The 21658-nt window shown below is 49.0% G+C and overlaps 3 protein-coding genes across 3 annotated transcripts; 2 read left to right on the forward strand and 1 right to left on the reverse strand.

Annotated features, from left to right (window-relative positions):
• Positions 1-3053: 3053 nt before the first annotated feature.
• FSST1_003898 (uncharacterized protein) lies at positions 3054-9190 on the forward strand (the record flags this gene model as incomplete). The annotated part of the gene is made up of 3 exons (XM_083230019.1): positions 3054-7856; positions 7909-9015; positions 9074-9190. The coding sequence occupies 3 exons, from the start codon at positions 3054-3056 to the stop codon at positions 9188-9190; spliced, it is 6027 nt and encodes a 2008-aa protein (XP_083087328.1).
• A 1131-nt stretch (positions 9191-10321) lies between these two features.
• Positions 10322-12760, forward strand: FSST1_003899 (major facilitator superfamily domain-containing protein; the record flags this gene model as incomplete). The annotated part of the gene is made up of 6 exons (XM_083230020.1): positions 10322-10935; positions 11007-11032; positions 11086-11397; positions 11447-11518; positions 11575-12259; positions 12313-12760. The coding sequence occupies 6 exons, from the start codon at positions 10322-10324 to the stop codon at positions 12758-12760; spliced, it is 2157 nt and encodes a 718-aa protein (XP_083087329.1).
• A 399-nt stretch (positions 12761-13159) lies between these two features.
• FSST1_003900 (ER protein Pkr1-domain-containing protein) lies at positions 13160-13657 on the reverse strand (the record flags this gene model as incomplete). The annotated part of the gene is made up of 1 exon (XM_083230021.1): positions 13160-13657. One exon carries the CDS (start codon positions 13655-13657, stop codon positions 13160-13162), a length of 498 nt encoding a protein of 165 aa, XP_083087330.1.
• Positions 13658-21658: the final 8001 nt, after the last annotated feature.

Raw genomic sequence — 21658 nt, forward strand, 5'->3', positions numbered from 1 at the left:
CTGAGTAAACCTTAGGTCGTCTTGGTAATATCCGTCACCTTTTCCACCGTGGACCCCTGACACAGAAAGTGGATTACATTTACCCGCTTGCGCAGGTACACGGTAAGGGAAGCACAGAAATCAGATGGACATGCACCTGACACAATAGGTGGGAAAGGTGACTCGGAATGATTAGGCGTACAAATGATCTCATGTGGATTGGGGCAACGCTTGTTCCTGCAGACGGCTCTCTGTACCTGCTTGTCCAAGGACAGCATTGAACACGGTACGACGATGCAGGAACGGGAATCACGGAGAAAACATGTGCAATCTTCATCGAGTGAAGTGACATACGAGACAAGCCGACAAGCTACTGTCTGTATGGTTACATACTGTACTCCGTACTATGGTGTGCCTCGATGGTGTGATCGACCAATATGGTTAGCAATATTGGCAAGGGACCCCAGATCTACAACGATGGTCTAGGATCCAGAAATACAGCAAAAGCAATGAAAATATCAGATGCAGATGCAGATATTTCTTTATTCGTCCCTCGTTAAGGAAATCAAGTGTCATCAGTGGAGCTTCTTCTTTTTCTCAGCTTTCAGCCTGCAGCAAGAACCCACAGGATCCAGTTTACATCCAAGTTGTTGTGCCATGCTCTCTCAAGGATGGCGATCATCGAGGAACAAGGCGATGAGAAAATCCCACAGTCCAACGATAAACTAACTGCGCTTTATCTAGCTATTCACTCTCATTCATCATAATCAACTCGGCTCTCTCTGTTACGAGCATCATCTACGCAAGGTGTGACCAAGATGCAAAAGGAAATGAGTAAGGAAAAGAGGCGAGAATGTAGAAGCACAGCATTAGGAATGAAAGACTGGTAAACGAATTGAGTAACGTCGAGTGGGTGCTAGCCCCCAGGCAATCAGCCATTTGTTTCCCCTTGGTGTACTGCACATACTCAAACTCGTTAGGAGAAAGTCACTGCGTTTTGGTTGTAACATGATCCTAGGCGGGGATCCCCTTGCCAAATATTAATAGCTACTATCTACCTGGATGTGAAAGATTGGCGAAACAGCTGCTCAGTACGCCAGACAATAAACAAGCCGACAGTCTAGGAAAGTTAGAACTTGTGTTTACCTGACTAGCTCAAGGGGTCAAGAGTCTCAAAATCTCTAAGAAACGGAGAACCGTCTGGCGATTATCATAATTACAGTAAATGCTAATACGAACCAAATTGCCAGACCGGATGGAATTGAGGCTGCTAGATCGCCTGCCACACGAAACGATCTGTGGATTACAAGGCTTGTATTATGCAGCCACAACGAAACACAATACATTGATTAGGTCGCAATGAATCCCTGATGCTTCAAGGGGAAGGCGAGTGTATAGCAGTACGAACCTAATTATTGGGTCTCTTCTTTCTTTTCCTTGGTTTAGTTCAGGTAGTTTCAACATGAAGAAAGCAGACCATGTTTTTGTTTATTATTATGACTGGACTGTGGACTGCCGTGTTTTAAGACCAATGTCGCAGGCTCATCCGCTAATAAGAAACGAATGGTCTCGAAGCTTGGAATATGGACAAGGGTCATGGTAACATGGGTAGATCTCTTCTCGTACAAAGAAGTGAGAGGGACAACTAGGATAGGGACGACTCGGGAATTGGCGCAGAGGAGAAACACTGAATGTTCCGACTCGCCAAGGCGCAAATAATTCAGAGTTACTCCCGTCGATTGTCCTGGTACAAAAGTCATACAAGACGAAGCAAGCATTAGGAAAAAGCATACACACCTGCAGAATCTTGGACAGTATCCGTCATTGGGCTGTCAGCGCAAATATAGTTTTGAAAGTTTCCATTCTTTAGACTGGCCAGTTGGGGTTCGTCAAACGGTCTAAACGGTCTCACACTCTCAACCTACAAGATTCTGCACCATGAATTGCAACATGTAGAATCGCTCATCTCATGCAGAGCAAAGTTGTTCTGCGCCTGCAACCACAGTAACAATTACTCTATGTACTAATGTACGGATTTAATTGATATGTATGCCTGGATCTACATATGCTCCAGTAATCAAAGATCCGCCGCGTGCTGTAGGTCAAGCTCCACCAAGAAGGTTGCCGCCCCATACTCTCAAGCCTACGCCGCAACGCTAATGTTTTAGCAGGTGCTGTAGTTGCCTGCTCTCGACCGCCAGCTGCTTTGTACCTCTCGAGATATCCCAGTTTTTCTTCTTCCGATCCCTGCACCAAAATTCATTGGTTTTTGTTTCCAACCTTGTTCTTGCTGTCTTTAGCAATATCGTCGTTCTGCCGTCTCGTCCTCCTTCTCGTGTGATTTACCTTTTTCCTGTGAAGCAATTCCAGCCATTAGACCCCTATTTCTCCCTGTCCAGGGATCATCCACACTCGAGCCTCAATACGACCCGCTCACTCTGTGCTGGCTGTTGTGCCCTGAGCTCTGTGCTCTATTCTGTTTGTTGTCTGGTCCATTGCATCTTCAGTGGAGGCTACAGCTGTCAGATAATTATCCTCTCATCTGAACGCACATACATGCAGCTTCATCCGCTCCTCATTTCCCTGTAAGCCTGCATTGCAGCTCACTATCTCTTAAGCACCTCCGTCACCGTTGCATCCATCCTCAAAAGTCCGTACGCAGTACATACAGTTGCAACGACTCGGAACGGTTGATTCCACCAGAGAGTGCCCACTCCCTCCCGTCCCCTAACCTAACATCCAGACCAGGGACCGGACGCCCCATCTTGTCCCCCAAGGCTCAAAGCTCACTCGTCCACGGATGGCTCCCGCAGTCCTGAACCTGTAGAGCCACTGACATTCTTCCACCCCTGGTGATTAGATAGTTAGTCTCTACATTCTCTATCTAGACTACAGCATAGCACTACACTGCACTGCACCGCACCGCACCGCAGCACACTTTCCACACCTATCGAGTGTGCCTCTCGCCAACGCCCGCACCCTTTAAACGCCAACGCATCGATGCTCGCTGCATGGGTCTATAGTCCCTCGACCAGTCGTTCTGCTCGACGAGCCTGACCGATGCTCAGGCCACCATGGACCACGACATGGATATGGCCCTTCACGCGGGCCTCCAAGCCGACAGACAGGACGTAGACTCTAACTTTCGAACCCCCAATCTCGAGCCTCACCATAGGCACCAACATTCTCACGATCACGACTACGACCGCCGCATCGACCGCGATACCGATTCTATACCCCAAGCCTACCTTTACGATCAGGTGCCGAACAGCCACCGTCATCACCTCCCAGACTCTTCTCATTCCGCTGTTCATACACCCCATTTCGACCACAACATCTACTCCCACGATCCTGTGCCTCACGCCGACGACCACAACCCCCTTCCCGCGGGTGCCCATCATGCTTTCGACCCCGTAAATCCCGACGATTTCTACAAGAGCTATCAGGAAACAAACCAAAACAGTATAGAGTCTCCTTCTGTGGCTGCTGCGGCCCAGCGTCCGTCGTTGCGCTCCAACGGTAATGGCTCTACGCCAAAACATCCTGTCATTTCCAAAACACATGAAAACATGCGTTCGGCGTCAAATCCTGTCGATAACAGACCTGCCCTTCCAGGGTATAAACCTACAGCAACTCACCCCAGCGTGAGAGATTTGAAGAAGCGGTTCGACCAAAACGGTACTACACAATCCTCGATCCCCCGTGCTCCAGCGCACATGGGAGCTGCAGCTAAGACTAGGCATGACGGCGGTGCCAGCCTACAACCGCGAAATGGTGGAACGGGTTATTCCTCGTTACGTGATGGCAGCAGCAATTTCAGCAAGCAAACGACATCCTCTTCAGCCCGTTCTCAGAGATCAAGATATGTAGCCGAGGACCAAGTGTCAAGTAATTCCCAATCTTTCGCAAGTCGTATAGGGAAACCCCGAAATGCGGTTAGCGGGAATTCAAATGCCTCCAAGTCTTCTTCCAATTTGGCACCCGAGTCTCCACCACAACAATCGACTTCGTCTTCCATCGCACCTACACATTCGCGTTCGCAAGGCCTGTTATTCGGCGAGATTCCTCCCGAGCAGCACAATTTTCCAGCCCTCGGTTATGGCATTGAGGGCGTCCGCCCAAGGAGGACGTCTGAATCGAGCTTGTACAATCCGTTCAGCCATCAAAGAAGCCTATCTGACCCACCAGATGCCGCCGACCTTGTATCCCCGGATATCTGGTACCGTAGCCTCAACGGTGATGATAGCAACGTCGAACCGGTTCAAGCTTCACGTCAAAAAGGCCACGCGCGTTCACATAGCGACATACCCAAGTCGCCTGCGATGCCTCCAGCGTCCCGCAAAACGCCATCTCGAAAGCCTACCACCACTAATACAGCTGGAGCTGGAACTGGGTCTGCCTCTAAACTCCCACGTTCTGTCAAGAAGCTGAATAATTCAAGCGACTCGGCACCGTCGACACGTTCAAATTCTCCTAATCTAAAAAGACCACAGGTTAATGGCCGCACATCAAGGGCAGAGACCCCTACCACTACAACAAGGGCGAAGACGCCGACTACATCAAGGGCGAAAACTCCAACGAGAGCCAAGACACCAACCCAGAGCGGTGCCACTCGAAAAGCCGCACCTCGAAACCTCGTCACACCGACGAATAATAACCGTCTTCAAGCCAATATCATCGCACCTCCTCCAAAGCTCTCCCCTCCACTCAGGAGTTCTCGGCCTCGCCAACCTGTCTCTGTGGCTACGACGGCAAGCTCTCGAATGAGGGCATTAGAAAGGGCCAGGTCACCAAATCCAGGCTCTGCTCCACCATCTAGGATTGCCGAGCCATCATCACGACGTGGAAAGATAGCTATAGGGCCAATCGATTTCGAACAACGACGAGAACATATCCGACTGGCTTATACCAAGTCCATCCGTGAGAGTCAGGTTCTTGAGGCGAGACAAAAGGCGGCAGATCGCAAGCGCAGGGAAATGGAAGCTGCCGCCGAGGCAAAGGCCGCCAATGCCGGTGCCGCTACCTCTTCTCTCGCCCATTCGCCATCCATGACTTCAGAATCAGGTGGTGCAGACTTGCAAGACACCTCTGATATTCCTCCGGTCCCACCTCTCCCAGAAAGCCACATGCCAATACCAGGAGCAGCTGTTCGAGAACCAATTTTGGACCCGGAGATCCCTCATGCTATACAAGTTCAAAACGCGTTGGATGCGATCGACTATCAAGATGGTCCAGTTTTCTCAGATGGATATGATGCATCGTATGGCCAGATTCCTATAGATCCGCTCCGAGAGCCCACGCCATTCATCGAGGATCCAACAATGAGTCCTGTGGACATTGCAATGTCGCTCCCGCCTGCTTCGCTGATGCTATCTACCAGCTCCCAGGCAACACCTCTTGCTGAGCCATTGCTCAAAGCCTTCGATTCTCCCACTCTTGGGGTTCCTGGCAGCTTTCCTGCGCTCAGTCCCCCTATCGACGATGCATCAGAGCGACCTATGAGCGCAGTATCTGCAACATCAGAGATAACAGAGTTCGATAATGAACCTCAGTCAACTCCTCCGAGGGCTACGCAAACACCACTTCAGGTTCCTATCACGATCATCAAGCCGCCTAGTCCGCAGGCTCAGAGATCTGCGTCTCCTCCACGGGTAGAGTATCACTACCCGTTCGAGGATGACCCTGATTCACCAATTCGACCAAAATCCACATCCGTGACGCTTCACACGAGTGATGATTCCTCATCCAGGCAGCATGTTGCTGACGACTTTGCAATTCCTGGTTCATTCGGCGCCAGCCTTGAAGACGACGGTCGCCAAAATACTGAATCTCCCTGCGAAACCACAATAACTGTTCTACCGCCCAGTGATGATCCACAGCCAGCTGACGAGCCCCAACAGACGATTCCTTTCCCAAGGATCGAACCTGATTATGAATCAGATTGTCAGTCGGAATCAGAATTTGGTGAGCTTCGGCGACAATACCACCAATCTCGTGACGACGACGCTGTCACCGACTGTTGCACAGAAGATATGGACGACGAAAGCAGGAAGGAATGCAGGTCAGAGGCGCCATCTGACGATCGAGTTTCGTCACACCGGGCCTCCACCTGTGAATCTATCGATACTAACAACGAACGCCAATACAATTTTGATGAGCACCAGCGCCCCGACTCGACGACAAATCTCATGGTGCCGACCTTATCTGCGCCGAATCGAACCAGTCAGCAGTCGACGTGGACCGATTTTTCTGTCAACAGTGGAGATGTGTCGCCTGCGGTGCGCTCATCGGTATTTACTGACATCGATGATGAAAATGACTCCGGAGACCATGGCCATGTCACGATTTTCGAAACGACATCCATTCACAGAAACAGCCGGCCTATCAATCGACCCGTCGAGGTTCGCAACAGTCAGCCAGAGCCCCGCCCTTCTGTTGATTCGACTCGGCCACCGTACCCCAGCCACCAGCTCCCTGAATTAGATACTGGAGATGGGTTTTCAATTCCATACCTCTCCAACAGAGCTAGCAAGAGCTTCTCGTACTTCCCATCACCCAATCACGAGCCTCCTCCCATCCCAGCTTCAACAGCTGGCTCTACGTGTAACTCACAACGGGCATCCGGTGTCTATTATGAACAGTCGCAAAGTGGAAGTACATTTGTCAGTTCGGAACGAGGATCAGAAGATTACATCCCTATGATGACAACGCCTCAGTCGATGGAAAATACCTCCTTGTCAGCAAACAATCAGTATTTTGCCGATGCAACCACGCTGAACGGAGATGCAGCCTCAGAGACATATGATAAACAGGGTATGACAGATCAAGAGAAACAGCGGCTTACACAACGACGCAACATTTTGAAGGAACTTGTCGACACAGAGGCGGTTTTCGTGCGCGATATGAACATTGTGGAAGAGATCTACAAAGGAACAGCAGAAGCTTGCCCCAAACTCGATGGTAACACTGTGAAGCTTATCTTCCGAAACACGGACGAGATAATTGCATTCCACACGGCCTTTTTTGCTCAGATCAAAGAGGCGGTACTCGCAGTGTACACCATGCAGGGACGGCGGTCTGCGCTTGCTAGAGAAGGCTCCATGATGTCAGAACCTTCTCAGTTCAATCCAGCTGATGTCGATGATTCCAAGGATCGTTCTGTCCTCATTGGGCCTATTTTCAAAGCCAACATGGAGAGTATGAAATTGGCACACGAAGGCTTCTTGAGGAACAGCGACGGAGCAGCAAAGCGACTCATCGACATACAAATGGACCCCACGGTCAAGGTGTGGCTTAACGAATGCAATGAAGTTGCAAAAGACTTGACAGCTGCCTGGGATCTGGACTCTCTCTTGATCAAGCCGATGCAGCGAATTACCAAATACCCCAACCTCATTGGGTCATTGCTGCACCACACCCCTGCGGACCATCCTGATCATCAAAGTCTTACTGAAGCCAAAAACCTTATTGAAGAAGCCATCATCGAAATCAACAAGACGAAAAAGAACTTTGAACTGGTGGGTCAGATCGTAGGTAGGAAACGAAAGGAATCCGATGTCAAAGCAGGTTTCGCACGAGCATTCGGTAAAAGAGTCGATAAACTTCAAGCGTCTGGTGCTCGCCAGACTGACGACACTGAGTATCAAAAGCTGAATGAGAAATTCAGCGATGACTATCTACGTCTACAAGTCGTTCTTAGAGATGTCGAGTTCTATACCAGGCAGGTGTCAGCATATGTGCATGAATTCTTGCAGTACCTCTCCTCCATCGAGTTGGTCATGAGACTTCAGCCGGGAAACTATCCTGAGCTCGAAAGCAAATGGGTTCAGTTCAATATCTCTATACGAGATCTTGAAAAGGTCGCACTTGAGGATCACGTAAGTAAATCCCATGGGAATCTGTTGCTGTACCCGTACTCACGAGTAATAGTTGGCTCAAGTTCGAAAAAGCGTCATTGAGCCGTTTGAACATGTCATCAAGGCTTACGGCAATCCATCGTTGGCAATGAAGAAGCGCCAAAAACGCCGCATAGACTTTGAACGATACGAGCAACTAAAGCGCGCAGGCAAGAGTATCGATGCAAAACTCAAAGAACAGGTTGAGCAGTACGAGGCTCTGAATGACACCCTCAAGAAAGAGCTTCCAAAATTGTCTTCTTTAACTGAAAAGGTGGGCCACATCTGTCTGGGCAATTTTGTCAACATCCAAACGACTTGGTATGGCATCTGGAAGGACAAGATGAAAGTTGTATTAGGTGACTGTCCCGACATGCCAGATCTCAAGGAAGTCGTGGCGACCTTCAACCGGGACTTTCCTTACGCTCAAGAACAGCTATCCAACATCGGTATCCTCAACCCTATGTACCGAGGTCGGGTTTCCCAGTCGACTACGCGGAGTACCGATGAGTCATCATCTCTTATGATGCGATCGCGTCCATCTGAGAGCGGTTCACGAGGTCGAGGTCTTTCAGTGAGCAGCGAGAAGGTACCAGGTGTCCCAGCTACAGACTTTACAAAGCGTCACAGTGGCTCCTATTCGGCATCGCCGACTGTGATTTCAGCAGGAAACATTCCCAGCCCACACCAGTACTACTACCGCGACCACTATGCGGGCATCAGCAACCACCAGCAAGGTACGGCATCTCCTATATCCCCAGAACTCGCAGGCAGTGCACGATCTTTCGCTGCCTCGACGAGGCCAAGCACAGGACGGAGCTTCGATTCTGGTGGAGTCCCACGACAGAGTTCAGAATCATCTACACAGCAACTCCGAGACTCGCAAACCACCTATAGCTCTCACAATCAGTCTCAATCTCAAGAAAGCCGGCGGTTCTCTGGGCTTTTCCACTCAGCATTGCCGCCAGCTGATGGGCCGGAGGACAGTACTCGATCATCTCGAGCCTCCTCTAGAGAACGTGGGCTTGCAGATAATGATGGGTATAATGTACTCTGGCTGGCTGCATCGCTCTTTGAGTTCAATATTGCTACGACAAAGCACGAAGCTGGCTACCCGTATTTGATATACCAAGCTGGCGAGGTAAGTAGAAACGCTTAACATATAGAGCTCAATGCTCAGAGGCTGACTCCTCGTCTAGATCTTCGATGTACTTGGCGAGAAAGGAGAGTTGTGGCTGGCTAAAAACCAGGACGATCCAGACGACCGAGTCGGATGGATCTGGTCTAAGCACTTTGCCAGACTCGCTGATTCATAACTACAGTCACCAAAGCCTTACGACGGAACTCTGACGCCACTTCACTTTTCGACGATTGAACTATGTAACGCATCAAACCCATACCAGGATTGAACATCGGAGCTTGGGCGTTTATTCCACTGATACACAATTCGGACCTGCAACGAAAAAAAGAGGACAATTCGGTTACGAAAGCTGTCCCTGCTCACCTACATCTTCAGGCCTTTGCCTTTCACGGCTTCTCTTTCTTGCTTTTCCTTTAATGTTGGCTTCCGTTTATTCTGGAACTTGACATTTGACCATGTGTTAATCGATTCAGTTTTCATTTGTTTGGACTTGTAATTTTGTATCAGCTTTTCTCATTGTCCTCGGGGAAAAGGTCGGAGCCATGCGTGGTGGAAAGAGAGGCACGGCTCGAGGACGGTTATTTCAAATTCAAAGGAGGGAGCCCGGCGTTCAGAACAAAATACCAACAGCGTATGTAAGATTTCAGGAGATGCAGGAATAAAGGGGAAGTTATGCGGGCAGGGCTTGCACTGCTATGAATGTTTTGCTGCTTGTGTTAGTAGAGTAGACTTGGGAAAGATTCGTTGATTTTCGAATGAAATACCAGGAATACATGACTAAACTAAACGTTACCAAGCCTCATTTGCAGTGGACAGTAAAACGATACGATGATCGATTTCGATTAAGTTGAACGGTTTGTGGATGTGTTAAAAACAATCCATACAAAACGATACTCAGATATGCCATATATGTTTGATATCCAACCTACGCTAACATGTGACTTTGCACTAAGCTCCAGGTGAAGCTAGGGGGAGGTCCCCGTTTTAACCCACTGCCCCATCCAAGCTTCCATCGATCCCCCGCCCTTGCAGTAGGCAGTTGACCCTGGAATAGGAAGAAGGGCATGCTCTGGATCGTAGTACCCTTCCTACCTACATTATGATGGACTGCTTACTCCCTCAATTAGCGTGCATCAACTGTGAACCCCCAAGACTGACTTCTCCTCCTTTTTCGTACTCTGTCTGCATTTAACTCAGGCATGTTTCCTTTATCACTTCCAAATACTGCCAAGTCTCTCGCTTGACTTTTGCCCCTGGCAGAACAGAAAGCTTCGTTCCCTGCGTTCCATGACCCACATTACACGCCATGCCCGCGACAAGCTCGCTAGAAGAGCAGGCAATCGATCGCGACCCGCAACAGCAGCGACAGCATCATCATCGTCATCAGGAACTTCAACCAGAACAGTCGCAATCTAATTTCCGCGGTCCCAACCATAGCGAGGTTGTGCTTCAATCTCAACTTGACAATCAGCAGGATACAGACGCAAGGGCATATTCACAGCAGCATTATCGTCACCAGAATCCATCTATTTCTCATTCCCAGTCTAATACTCGACTCGTTGTCCCATCCGTGCCTGGTGTCCGCTCCACTTCACCCTCATCTTCCGTCTCGCCTCTACCGACACCTTCGATATCCCCTTCGGCTTCTGCCGTATCCATTGACGCACCATACTCCTCTCGAGGTCCTTCGTCACCCATCCGAACTCCCTCTTCGACGAGTGCTGAGGCTCACGGCAGCCACCCTCAACGAGAGTCCTCCGAACATAACAGCTCCGAACGAGGCAGCGCAGACAGCTATAGCTATTTACATCGAGGTCGTAATTCGTCCAACATGGCCAGCTGGTCAGGACAGCCTGCTATCAGGGGCAACTCTGAAGCAGTGCGCATGATTCTATTGAGTTTCGTCACCATTGGCATAACGTACGTTTACCCTGCGAGTCGACTTTACACTGGTATGATAAACGAGGTATTCTCTAACACCACGAAATCAGTTTCACATGGGGTATTGAAATGACTTGTATGTGTTCACTTATGACATGATATCATGATGTGTTGCTAAGAGTCCATCAGATTGCACGCCATATCTTCTCAACCTTGGACTAACCAAAAGCAATACTTCACTAGTATGGATTGCTGGTCCATTATCAGGTCTTGTAGTTCAGCCTGTTGTTGGCGTCATTGCAGACGAAAGCAAGTCTAAATGGGGACGTCGAAGGCCGCTAATGGTTATTGGTTCCATTGTTGTTGCCATAAGCCTCTTGATTTTAGGTTTTACGCGTGAAATTATCGGTTACTTCATAACCGATGAGGAGGCTGCGAAGCGGCCCACGATAGTACTGGCTGTATTAGCCATCTATGTCGTCGATTTCGCCATCAATGCTGGTACGGTTCGGTTCGTAAGACTGGCGGTTCAAAACTAACACACCTCCAGTAATGTCATGTTCAAAGAGTCTTATCGTGGATACTCTACCGATTGAGAAGCAGCAATCGGGCGCAGCTTGGTGTAAGTCAATGTGTCTTGGTTTGAATTGTGAGTAAAGTTAACACATGTTTCCACAGCAAGCCGCATGTCCTCTATTGGTCATATGATTGCGTACGGGGCCGGGGCGGTAGATCTTGTAAGCATATTTGGGAAAACGCTGGGCGATACACAATTCAAGCAGCTTACCGTCATCTCAACGGTTGCTCTTCTGGGCTCAACGGCGCTCACGTGCTGGGCTGTTACAGAACGTGTGCTGTTAACCTCAAAACCTGCCAGACACGAGGGCCGTTTTAAGGTCTTTCGCCAGATCTGGTCGACATTGCTCAACTTACCCCCTCGCATACAGGCTATCTGTTGGGCACAGTTCTGGGCTTGGATCGGCTGGTTTCCGTTTCTGTTTTACAGCACTACATGGGTGGGCGAGACGTACTTTCGCTACGATGTGCCTGCCGATGCCAGAAAATCCGAGGATACTCTGGGTGCGATTGGCCGCATAGGAAGTACTGCACTGGTCATGTACTCCTTGATCACATTCGCAGGTGCTTGGATTTTGCCCATGTTGGTTCAGTCACCTGAGGACAATGCCTTTACTCATCGACCTCCTCAAGCCATTGCAGGCCTCTTGACTCGCTTCAACAAGTTGAAGCCTGATCTCTTGACAGCTTGGGTATTTGGGCACCTGATGTTTGCCGCATCCATGGCCTTGGCGCCTTTCGCAACTAGCTTCCGGTTTGCAACAGTTTTGGTGTGTCTCTGTGGCATGTAAGTTTGACCGATCTCCAAAACCTGTACGTATTATTGACAGAAGCATTCAGACCGTGGACATTGGCCATGTGGGCTCCAAGTGCCTTCCTCGGCGTTGAGGTCAACAAGATGGGTGGAGAGACAGGTGCGGACGGTATCTATCGCCGTATCTCAGATGAGCAGGATATCGAGCTTTCCGAGGTCAGCCATAACGATGCGCCTTTGCACCTAGATCATGGTTCAGAGATCGATCTACCTTCTACAGCCTCCACAGGCGAGCTGTCGGGCATCTATTTCGGCATCCTCAACATCTATACCACCCTTCCGCAGTTTGTAGGCACATTCATCTCGACCATTGTTTTTGCCATTCTTGAACCTGGTAAGAGTCCTGAGCTAGCGGACGATGCCAAGAAGCAACCTGATCCAGATGGCCCAAACGCAATTGCGGTGTGTTTGTTCATTGGAGCCATGAGTAGTGTGGTTGCCGCATACGTAACCCGAAGGCTGAAGGTTATGTGAGCTTTTATAACAAAGAGTTGTCTTGTATTACCAATCTTGTCTGTTTAAATGCTGGTCTGGATATGGCAATGGTGTTGGCGCTGGCGCTGGTCAGGGCGAATATAGATTTTGGATTATATGAGGTCATGTACAGGGCTGGATGCTTAATTCTAGTAGATCTAGAAATAACAATATAAATGTCACACAATATCAGCTTGAATCGCCTTCTGATTGGGATTCACACGTTGGAATTGCGACGATGCTGTTCATATATCAGTCACGAAGAAAAGATTTCGCAGGGGGTATCCTTAATAACTCCAATGCTGCCTCCTACTCCTCTGCCGCTAAAACCTCGAAACTATCGCAATAGAGTCGTGAATGGATATCACCGTGTACTTTAACGAGTTCGTGCACTCTCTTCTATTTGTCCTTCTCGTTCTCGGCCTCAGAGACCTTCTCCCACTCATCCTCAGTGCTAACGCTCGATTGTGTCCCTGCCGTACCACCACGCTGCTTCACCTCACCCTTTGACTCGATGGGCTCGAGTCCAGCAGCAGCGACGTCAGAAACCACGGGAGGTGCCTTATTCGGGGCCGGCGTTTCGACTTCTGTTTCAGTGTCGTCGTTGTCATCATTTCCCGAGGCTTCCTTGGCCAGCTGCTCCTGCTTCTCCTTCTCCTCCTTTTCGCGTTGCTCGCGCTGGGCGATGGCCAGCTCTGCAGCGAACCAGTTCACGCTCCACCACAGACCGCCGCATAGGATGGAGAGGATAACGCAGTGAATGTTGTATGTAGCCAGTAGGAGGCAGAAGAGGACGGTTTGCAGGGCGGCGAAGGAGGCGTTGGCGGCCTTGAGGATTGTAGGTGTTGGGCCCGGGGTGAAGATGTCTTCCCAGAGCTTGACGATGAAGGCTGACATGGTTGATGATGTATCGCGGGGTCGTTATTGACAAGGGGGGGTAGTTGCTGGGTTTTCGCGCGGCGGCAGTTATGAGTGAGAATAGGTAGAAGGTATGCTTTGTCTGGTATGTAACGAGATGAATCAAGTTATTTGCTCGTGGTCGTTTCTGTCTTTTTTTTTTTCTCCCCCTTCGGTTCGACGTCGTATTCTCGCTTCTTCTTGTTTAAGTAATGACAGAAGCGGTCGCTGCCTGGCGACCACTGTACAGATTTAACGTCGCAAATAGCCCAACCAGCTTCGTCCGAGTGTTCTGTTCTCTTCTGATCGAGTAAAGAAACTGTGTTCTCCGTGAAATAAAGAATAGAGGACAGATTTGGTTTTTCCGTGTATGAATGAGTCGCTTTCCCTCTTCTTCTTTTTTCACGCGTCGGCGGGGAGTTATTGATTAACGGGCTTATTGTTGTCCATATCGTAGGTGAATGCAATGACGACAGGTGGTTGGTTCTTAGGCTACGGATGACCCAGATCTCGTGCCAGGCTCTTATTGGATTACATAAGGGGTCATGGCTTTGGTGATCTACCTAGGTACTTAGGTAGGTAGTGTTTGATATCATGACCTCGTGACTGGAAATGACGATGCGAATTGTACTACCAGAGAATAATAGTTGAACTTTTTACTCATGATCACGAGTTTGTGCTTGTACCGTCTATGTCTTTGTGTCGGTGAGTGAGTATTTTCTATTGCCGATGTTTGGTTCTCGTCATGTATACTTGGACCAAGCTTATGGTTTAGAGGACGAAAAAGAAAAAGAGTCGTGACTGAAATCAACATCTAAAGGCTGCACTTCGACACGATTCATTATCTAGAACATAAATTCGGTACATTAGAAGTAAAGTATCCAAGACATAGGAAGATAAAGAAGGAAAAAAAGAAAAGAAAAAAAAAAACATGTATATTCAATCGATCATAGTAATCCCAACTGTTGAAATCAAGCTACCCTATACCTGATATAAACACCACGCGAACTCTGGATAACGTATCAAAATCTCATCTGCAAGACCCATCTTATCGAGTCTGCTCGGAAAAGCTCTAGCCAGGATGCGGGGTGTTAAGATGGAGAACGAGTTATCTTGTGTTGCTTGTATGCTATCCGATTAATTGCTTGATTCATGAGTTGAGATGAGACATGAGAAATATCACCGCATTCAATGCATGTACGCAAAATGGACTGCGGCCTTACTACTTGTGAAACAACTAAGGTAAGTACGTATATACAGCTTGGATCAGCTGAAGAGATCGTTTCAAGCTCATCTGAACTTCGGTTACTGTCATAAACATTTGACCGATGAGGGAGCATAATACAGCCTTACCAACCAAAAACTTGCCGATATTTGACCAATTTAGGCGTATCAAGTAGAAATAATTCAAGTACCAAAATCTCCGCTTACTTGACGTGACTGTGAGCGGAATCATCCGTCTGATCCTGATCCTTCGCAATGATCCTGATACCGTACACAGCCTCGAAGAGGCATAGGCCCCCAGAAGGCACCACCCCATCATCTTGTGGAAAGGAGCAAGCTCACAGCCACCCCCGTAATAAACAGCTCTGCCCCTGCTTAGAAGAACCAACTCTGGTTCGATGAGTTAACCGCCGAGGGGGCCACACGAATTCGCGAAAAGATTAGCACCAGTAGACAGGTTAAAGTCTTCAACTCTTGGCCCCCCTCCTTCTCCCCTTGAGTCTGCATCTAACTCACCGGGATACTGCATGGCCTCACCATAGGAGTTGCCCACTTTGACTCCTCAAGCAAGACGCCGTTGAGAGTCGAGACCTAATATAGCGCACGTGGGAAAAAAACAAAGATGCGGCCACTAGAAGCAAGAAACGCACGAAGGATTCATGTTGGTGGTTCCCCTCGGTCCACCCCTCACCATTCGCACTGCACAGTACCGCGGATATGGATAAAGAGACAGAAATAGGGGCCTAAGACGGCAAAGGAACACTAGAGTAGTGACGGGCAGGTCCGGAACGAATACCGAGACTCCTTTGCCGTCATCGTTGAGCTAGCGGCTTGCCACAATGGCATCAGACAGCTATCAACATTCTTGTATGCGCATCACCTTGTTGGATTCAGTGGCAAAATGAAGATCCAACACCATGGGAGAATGTGAACTCTTGATGTTGATCGATCGGAATTTTCTATGACAGATTGACAGTATAGTAGACCTTTCATCTAGAGTTTGAGACCCAAGCTCCTTACGGTTCATGCACTCACCATGAATCAAATTTGATGGATCATTTTAAGCTCCGTCTTGCCCCTTAAACACGGCTTTGCTCTCTTCGTCCCATCACCAGTTTCAAAAGTTCAAGTGTAGATCGACAGGAACAACGCTATGGTCGTCATGATAACAAAACGACTGCCGCAAATATCCGCCAAGATCTCAAGATTGCTTCGACGCATGGATTCGATCCTAGAGGAGCCGGACCATGTTTCTTTGTACAAGTTGCCCTGGCATTAGATTGACACTAGTCAGGGCTACCAGTTGCAGTGTCAACAGGTAGGGACATTCCAGGTTTTGCACACTGACCGTTTGAGCGTTATCAAAGTGTTCCTCCGGTGGAGGTCGATAACACGTGTAACCAGACCTTGTAGACTGGATCGATAACTCAGAATATACCCAGCCTCAAGCCATGTTATGGAGACCCGGCATTCGTACTAGACACATAGACTTGAGAACAATAAAATGCGTTGTACGTAAGGCGTGGACAAGAACGACGTCCTACCAAAGTCCCGGACAGGCTAAGAGCTCGACATATTTCGCTTACATGCACGAAAACGAATTGGTGTCAGTGCTCTTGGCAACAACTGTTCACAATACGTACCTTATTCTTCTTTTCTTTTCTGATAGTGCGAAAGAGAATTCACACATTAAGTGTTTCATTAACCAACACTGCCTCGCGACTCATACGATGCAAGGAAACAATAACATATCACAGTTTGGGGGTTGGGGCCATGTTATTAGGCTCAGGGATTAAGCTCTGCCCAGCCAGCTCGGGACCGAGTCGGTTATGACCAGGATGCTAAGTGATCAGCAACATGAATACCCGTACCGTCGGGTTGTCCTTGTAGACGACTCACAGAGACGACCATCCCGGCACTTACACCACGACGACTCAGGTCAACGTTGAAGAGACCAGATTAAACGTCAAAGATGAGTTTGTTACCAATCCGACTTCTTCGAATATTCTCTAGTCTAGTGCGTGCTAAGGTTTCCACGGCGCCGGAGTAGCCGTTAAGGCTAAGCTTGTAAGTATCTTGATGTACTGTACCGATATGATAGCGTGGTAAATGGACACAGCGGCCGTGAAACCAGACCAGGACCCTTGTTCTCGAAATGATCGGGAGGGGATTGCGGGTTTGCCTTGACAGTAGAGGTGAACGTCAACTGCTAATGGGAGCTAGCTGATCTTCGACATATGGCCAGCATGCGTCTCGAGCCTTTACTGCCGAGACCAGGTAGCTTAACTAATATGGCATGTACAGCCTGTCATGATGTTTGTTGCATGGAACTCGCCGAGTCAGGCCAGATGAAAGGCGCCCTTGCTTCTGGCTTCAATCGACTATAGCTTCATTTCGTCATTGCTTGGTATTGGAGGATTGGCCGATGAAACTTGTAACGCTCAAGACAACACTCCATCAGCGAATCGGGATAATCACGGCGTTATGGAGAAACCGTGATCTCCCCAGGCATTTGAGATATCAAGGCACCACAGTTTCCAAGATCCAAGTTCAAGTTCAATTCTGCCTTGCCCTGTGATGTTGGTCCTTACGCACACCCTCGGACTCGGACATCATGCACAAGCCTTTTGATACCGAAAGGGAATCGATCGTCTCTCTAGGCAGCGAAATAAATCAATCTACGCCGATTATACAAGCTGCAGTAGTAGCTTCGGGTCAACTGAACACCCATTTTGGCCCGCGTCAACGCCCAGTCCAGTTAGGAGATGAATACGACAACATGTTTCGACCGGAGGACATCGCGGTGTGATCTAGTGCTGTAAGGGATCGCAGCCGTTTCGCTGATCATTCCCTAGGGCTGTTTCCGGGGAATTTCCATAGAGTCACGGAACCGTGGCCTGTCTGAAACATGCGTGGCGTCTTCAAATTGTGTGCTCGTGCTTTTAGTTTGACGGCTCTTTGAGTCGATGTCTTAGCTTTTGGGCTTGTGTCAAAACGAAGGGAAGGGAAGGGAAGGGAAGGGAAGGGAAGGGAAGGGAAGGGGAGGGTGGGGATGCCGCGCGCGTAAGTTGTTAGTTCTGTCAACAGTACTGGACAGCTACCAAGCTTCAGACCAGACACAGCAGTTCTGAGACTAGTTCTTGTTGGCAATGTTTGACTACGTTTTTTGCAAGTTATTAGGCTCATTGCAAGAAGCAATTCTGGGCCGGTTGATAGATGCTCAACGTGCCACGCTCTTGCATACAAAACGGGCTGAGCTGTCTCTAACTAGTAGCGTTACCCCTAACTTGGTGAAGCTTGGCATGAATCAACAACTCATGGTTGTTTGTATACGTATGTGTGTCTGATACCGATAAATTATACGTTATTAAAAGTAACAGAAATGCAAATCCATGAGTCGAGCTAACATCCCGTACCAAGTGATGATGTCTTGGACGCAATGTTTCTCCACTGGCTGGGTGCTTGCGGGGGAAAATGTCGCAGAGGCAAGATAAACAGTTGGGTTAATGATCCAAGAATGATCCTACACATTGCTAACTTATTTCAAAAACTTCAAAAGTCGACCGACAAAGTGACTCAAGCTGACACAAAGTTCTTACCAGTGAAGGGGGAAAATTGCGATGTTTGTTGGCTCATCCCACTTTGGTCACCATCTGGACTTGCATTCTGAATCGTGATATCAACAGAGGCCCGCATGTCAATTTCTCAAGCGTGTCATTCTCGGTAATAGTGACGGTGAACAAGTACAATATGAGCATGTAAGATTTGACATGAGTGAGTGAGCTACCATGCAGGGATCCATTTCTATAGCTATTTTTGCGACGTCTCAAAGCAAGCGAGTTCAATCATAAGAGGCTGTGCAACGTTTCAAGCGAGGATAAACAACATCACCAAGAAACCAACCGCTGTTGCTGAGTCTGTGAGGCCGAGATGGATTTGAGTGATTGACCAACTGCTCGAGCTCTGCCAAGTTCGATTCGATGATGCTTGAGCCATATTATCGCTTGGGGGCTAAAAGTGAGCGAAAACCTGCAAACCACGAGCAACGTGATGAGGTTTGCCAGCCAGCATAGACCTAGAAGACAGTCACACCTAGTGTTTCTTTGGGTAAAGCTGTGGTTCAAGTGATTTCTTCCGATTGGGTCCAAACAGTCGGGGGCCAAACGCTAAGGCTGTTGATCCACGTCAATGTCCTTTTGTTCCACTGCGCCCTTGGGGCCAGGACGATCCCCGCTCCGCCTCCCGTTGGCAAGTCTTTGCGCGCCTGTCATCGATGTAACATCGGCGATTGGGTTGATTAGACGCTTCCAGAGTCTCAGCCAATCAGAAAAACTCCTATACGAGCAGCTGTGTGCCAAGCCTGAAGAGTCCAAGTCACCATCTGCTGTCAGGATACAGGTGGAGCTACCAATTCAGCGTTGCACCCGCTCAGGGCTGTCATGGTGCATCGGTCCGATGCATGCTCGAGTCCGCCATTTTGGATCTGTGTTCTGGTCCATGGCCATATTAAGCTCGCAATAGTCGTTGATCTGCAAATCAAAACTGGCCGAGAGCCCAAATCAAGGTCTCTCAGTGATGCTGTCTTAGGTTGACGATGGGAGAAAGAATTACGACGAGGTGAGTTTCATCACTGCGCAAAAGTGACCTCACACTGAGCTGAGAGTCAGAAAGATGGAATGGAGGGTATACAGAATCCCGGTGATTACCCGATACGGAAGTCTGATTTATAGACTTTCGCGCTTATAACAACATATGGCAGCCCTGTGGTTGCTTGCATGAGCCTATTTCTGTCACCTGCGGCCTGCCTGTACGGCATTGTAGGTACCTATGTACGTACTGCCACGATATGTGTGCACGGCAGGCATGTGTCGAGAGTAGATAATTGGATGACAAGGTGCCAATGGGGGCGAACGTGTATAGTAAGCAGGTAGGTAGCAGGCTGGCAAGCCAGGGACCCCTCTCAAGAAAAGGACGAGGAAGTCGAAGCGATCATGGGGCTATGCTGTGCGTGATAATGATACTCATCCGCGTTGACGATCCTGGGCTGTTGTTGTGTTACATTTTGTAGGTATCTTTGAGAGCGGGGGACCCAGTTGTAAGAGTGAAAGCGACGATGATAAACACGGACAGAGTCAACCAAAGCCCTGAAGGGTAAAGTACAGTAAGCAGGTGGTAAAACTGCCGGGTTAAGGCTGTAACGTATCCCGGCTGATATTGGATTAACGTTAGAAGCCAAGAGTCGGCCGCCCACTGGCAGGGAAGAAAAGGGAAGGGAAGGAATGATAGAGGGCCTAGAGCCTGTCGCCATTCAATTGCGCGGCAGCGGGGAATTAGGGGAATTAGGGAACAGGCGACATGGAGGCATGGATCGTTCATCCTTCTAGCGCAACATCAGCTGGGTTGTCAATGGCGTCTAATCATGGAATAGATATCCGTCAGTTGCACCTGCCCTACGGTCAACAACCCAACCCAGCCCAACCTAATACAGCAGCACCTTACAGAGTACCCCTACCCGACTTAGGGTGTTCCTCCCGCATCGCTTGTGCAGACAAACCCATCCTACTAGGCGCCAAAAGCGGAAGGCGTTTACGATTTGACATGCACCTGCTTCTAGATCAGAGACTCGAAATGGCTGCTTTTGCAACCAACATGTCCACGGCACTGGACTCCGCGAGTCATCCCGACAAATTCCACCACACAGCACGGCATTCGATTCAACGGCATACCTAATTAGCGGGCGCGTCTTTGAACGAGCCCCCGGTCGATGGGTACATCAGGGCATTACGCTCATTACCTGCGCTGTAACTTACAGTACTGTTACTGCTACTCTACTGTATCTGTACGGTCACACTGGATGGGGGTGCTCCCAACCACCCTCCCCTATCCCCTCTATACTACTATTGTCTTGTCCTTTTTTACTGACCCTTGGATCGCTCGTGGACCGCTCTTTCCCATCGTGAGCCCGCGACCTTGGCCCTGGATTCTTTATCGACCCGCCATTTATTGTGCTCACAGGGCCGTTTACCTATCTTATCGCTTAAGTTTTGAATGGCCTGCCGAGACACCCAGAACTCACACGACGAACCATTCTTGGCAGTAGACAGGCCAGCCAAACTCTCTCGGGACATGTCATGGCCGCGTTATTTCCATAACCAGTCTAACTTGGAATTGATGATGTAGGTTGAGATTCAGAGTCGATGAGACTGCGTGGCCCCTACAATGTGCCTGGGTCCTGTACGTGCTATTCTTCTTGGCGAAGCGGGAGCAGAATTGGATCCCGCTCTTTTCTGCTCAATCAATTGGGTCGAAACTGCTTATATTACTGGAATGGGCCTCAGAAGGGAACGGATAACAAGTTGCGTTTTCCGCACAGCCAAGGAGATGGCTCCTTCTCGTCTATATTGACCATTCACTCCAACATGGACAGAGAAGCGAAGCGCAAGGATCTGAATCCCACGGCTTCCTCAGGATTCTTCCCGCCTTTTTTTTGTTGCCTCTGTACATACATGCATCTCTGCTTTCAAGGAAACGTTCGATAACCGTTAACCCGTAGACGTCAGTCAACTGCCGTCTGCAAAGCATAACACACATGGCTTGCGTATCTTTGCTTTTCACTGCGTGCAAAACGTAGTGTCCAGATATACGCGATACACATGTTGACATGACACAGTATACACAATACTTGGGATAAAAGAACAGCGGCAAATGCCAATGATATCCATGTCTCGGTCTTGGGACCACGAGACGCATACGCGAGTATAGGCGATCGTTAGGTTA

Source organism: Fusarium sambucinum, chromosome I (genome assembly GCF_050947815.1).
Source record: "Fusarium sambucinum isolate potato_lamoka chromosome I, whole genome shotgun sequence".
Classification (NCBI taxonomy): domain Eukaryota; kingdom Fungi; phylum Ascomycota; class Sordariomycetes; order Hypocreales; family Nectriaceae; genus Fusarium; species Fusarium sambucinum.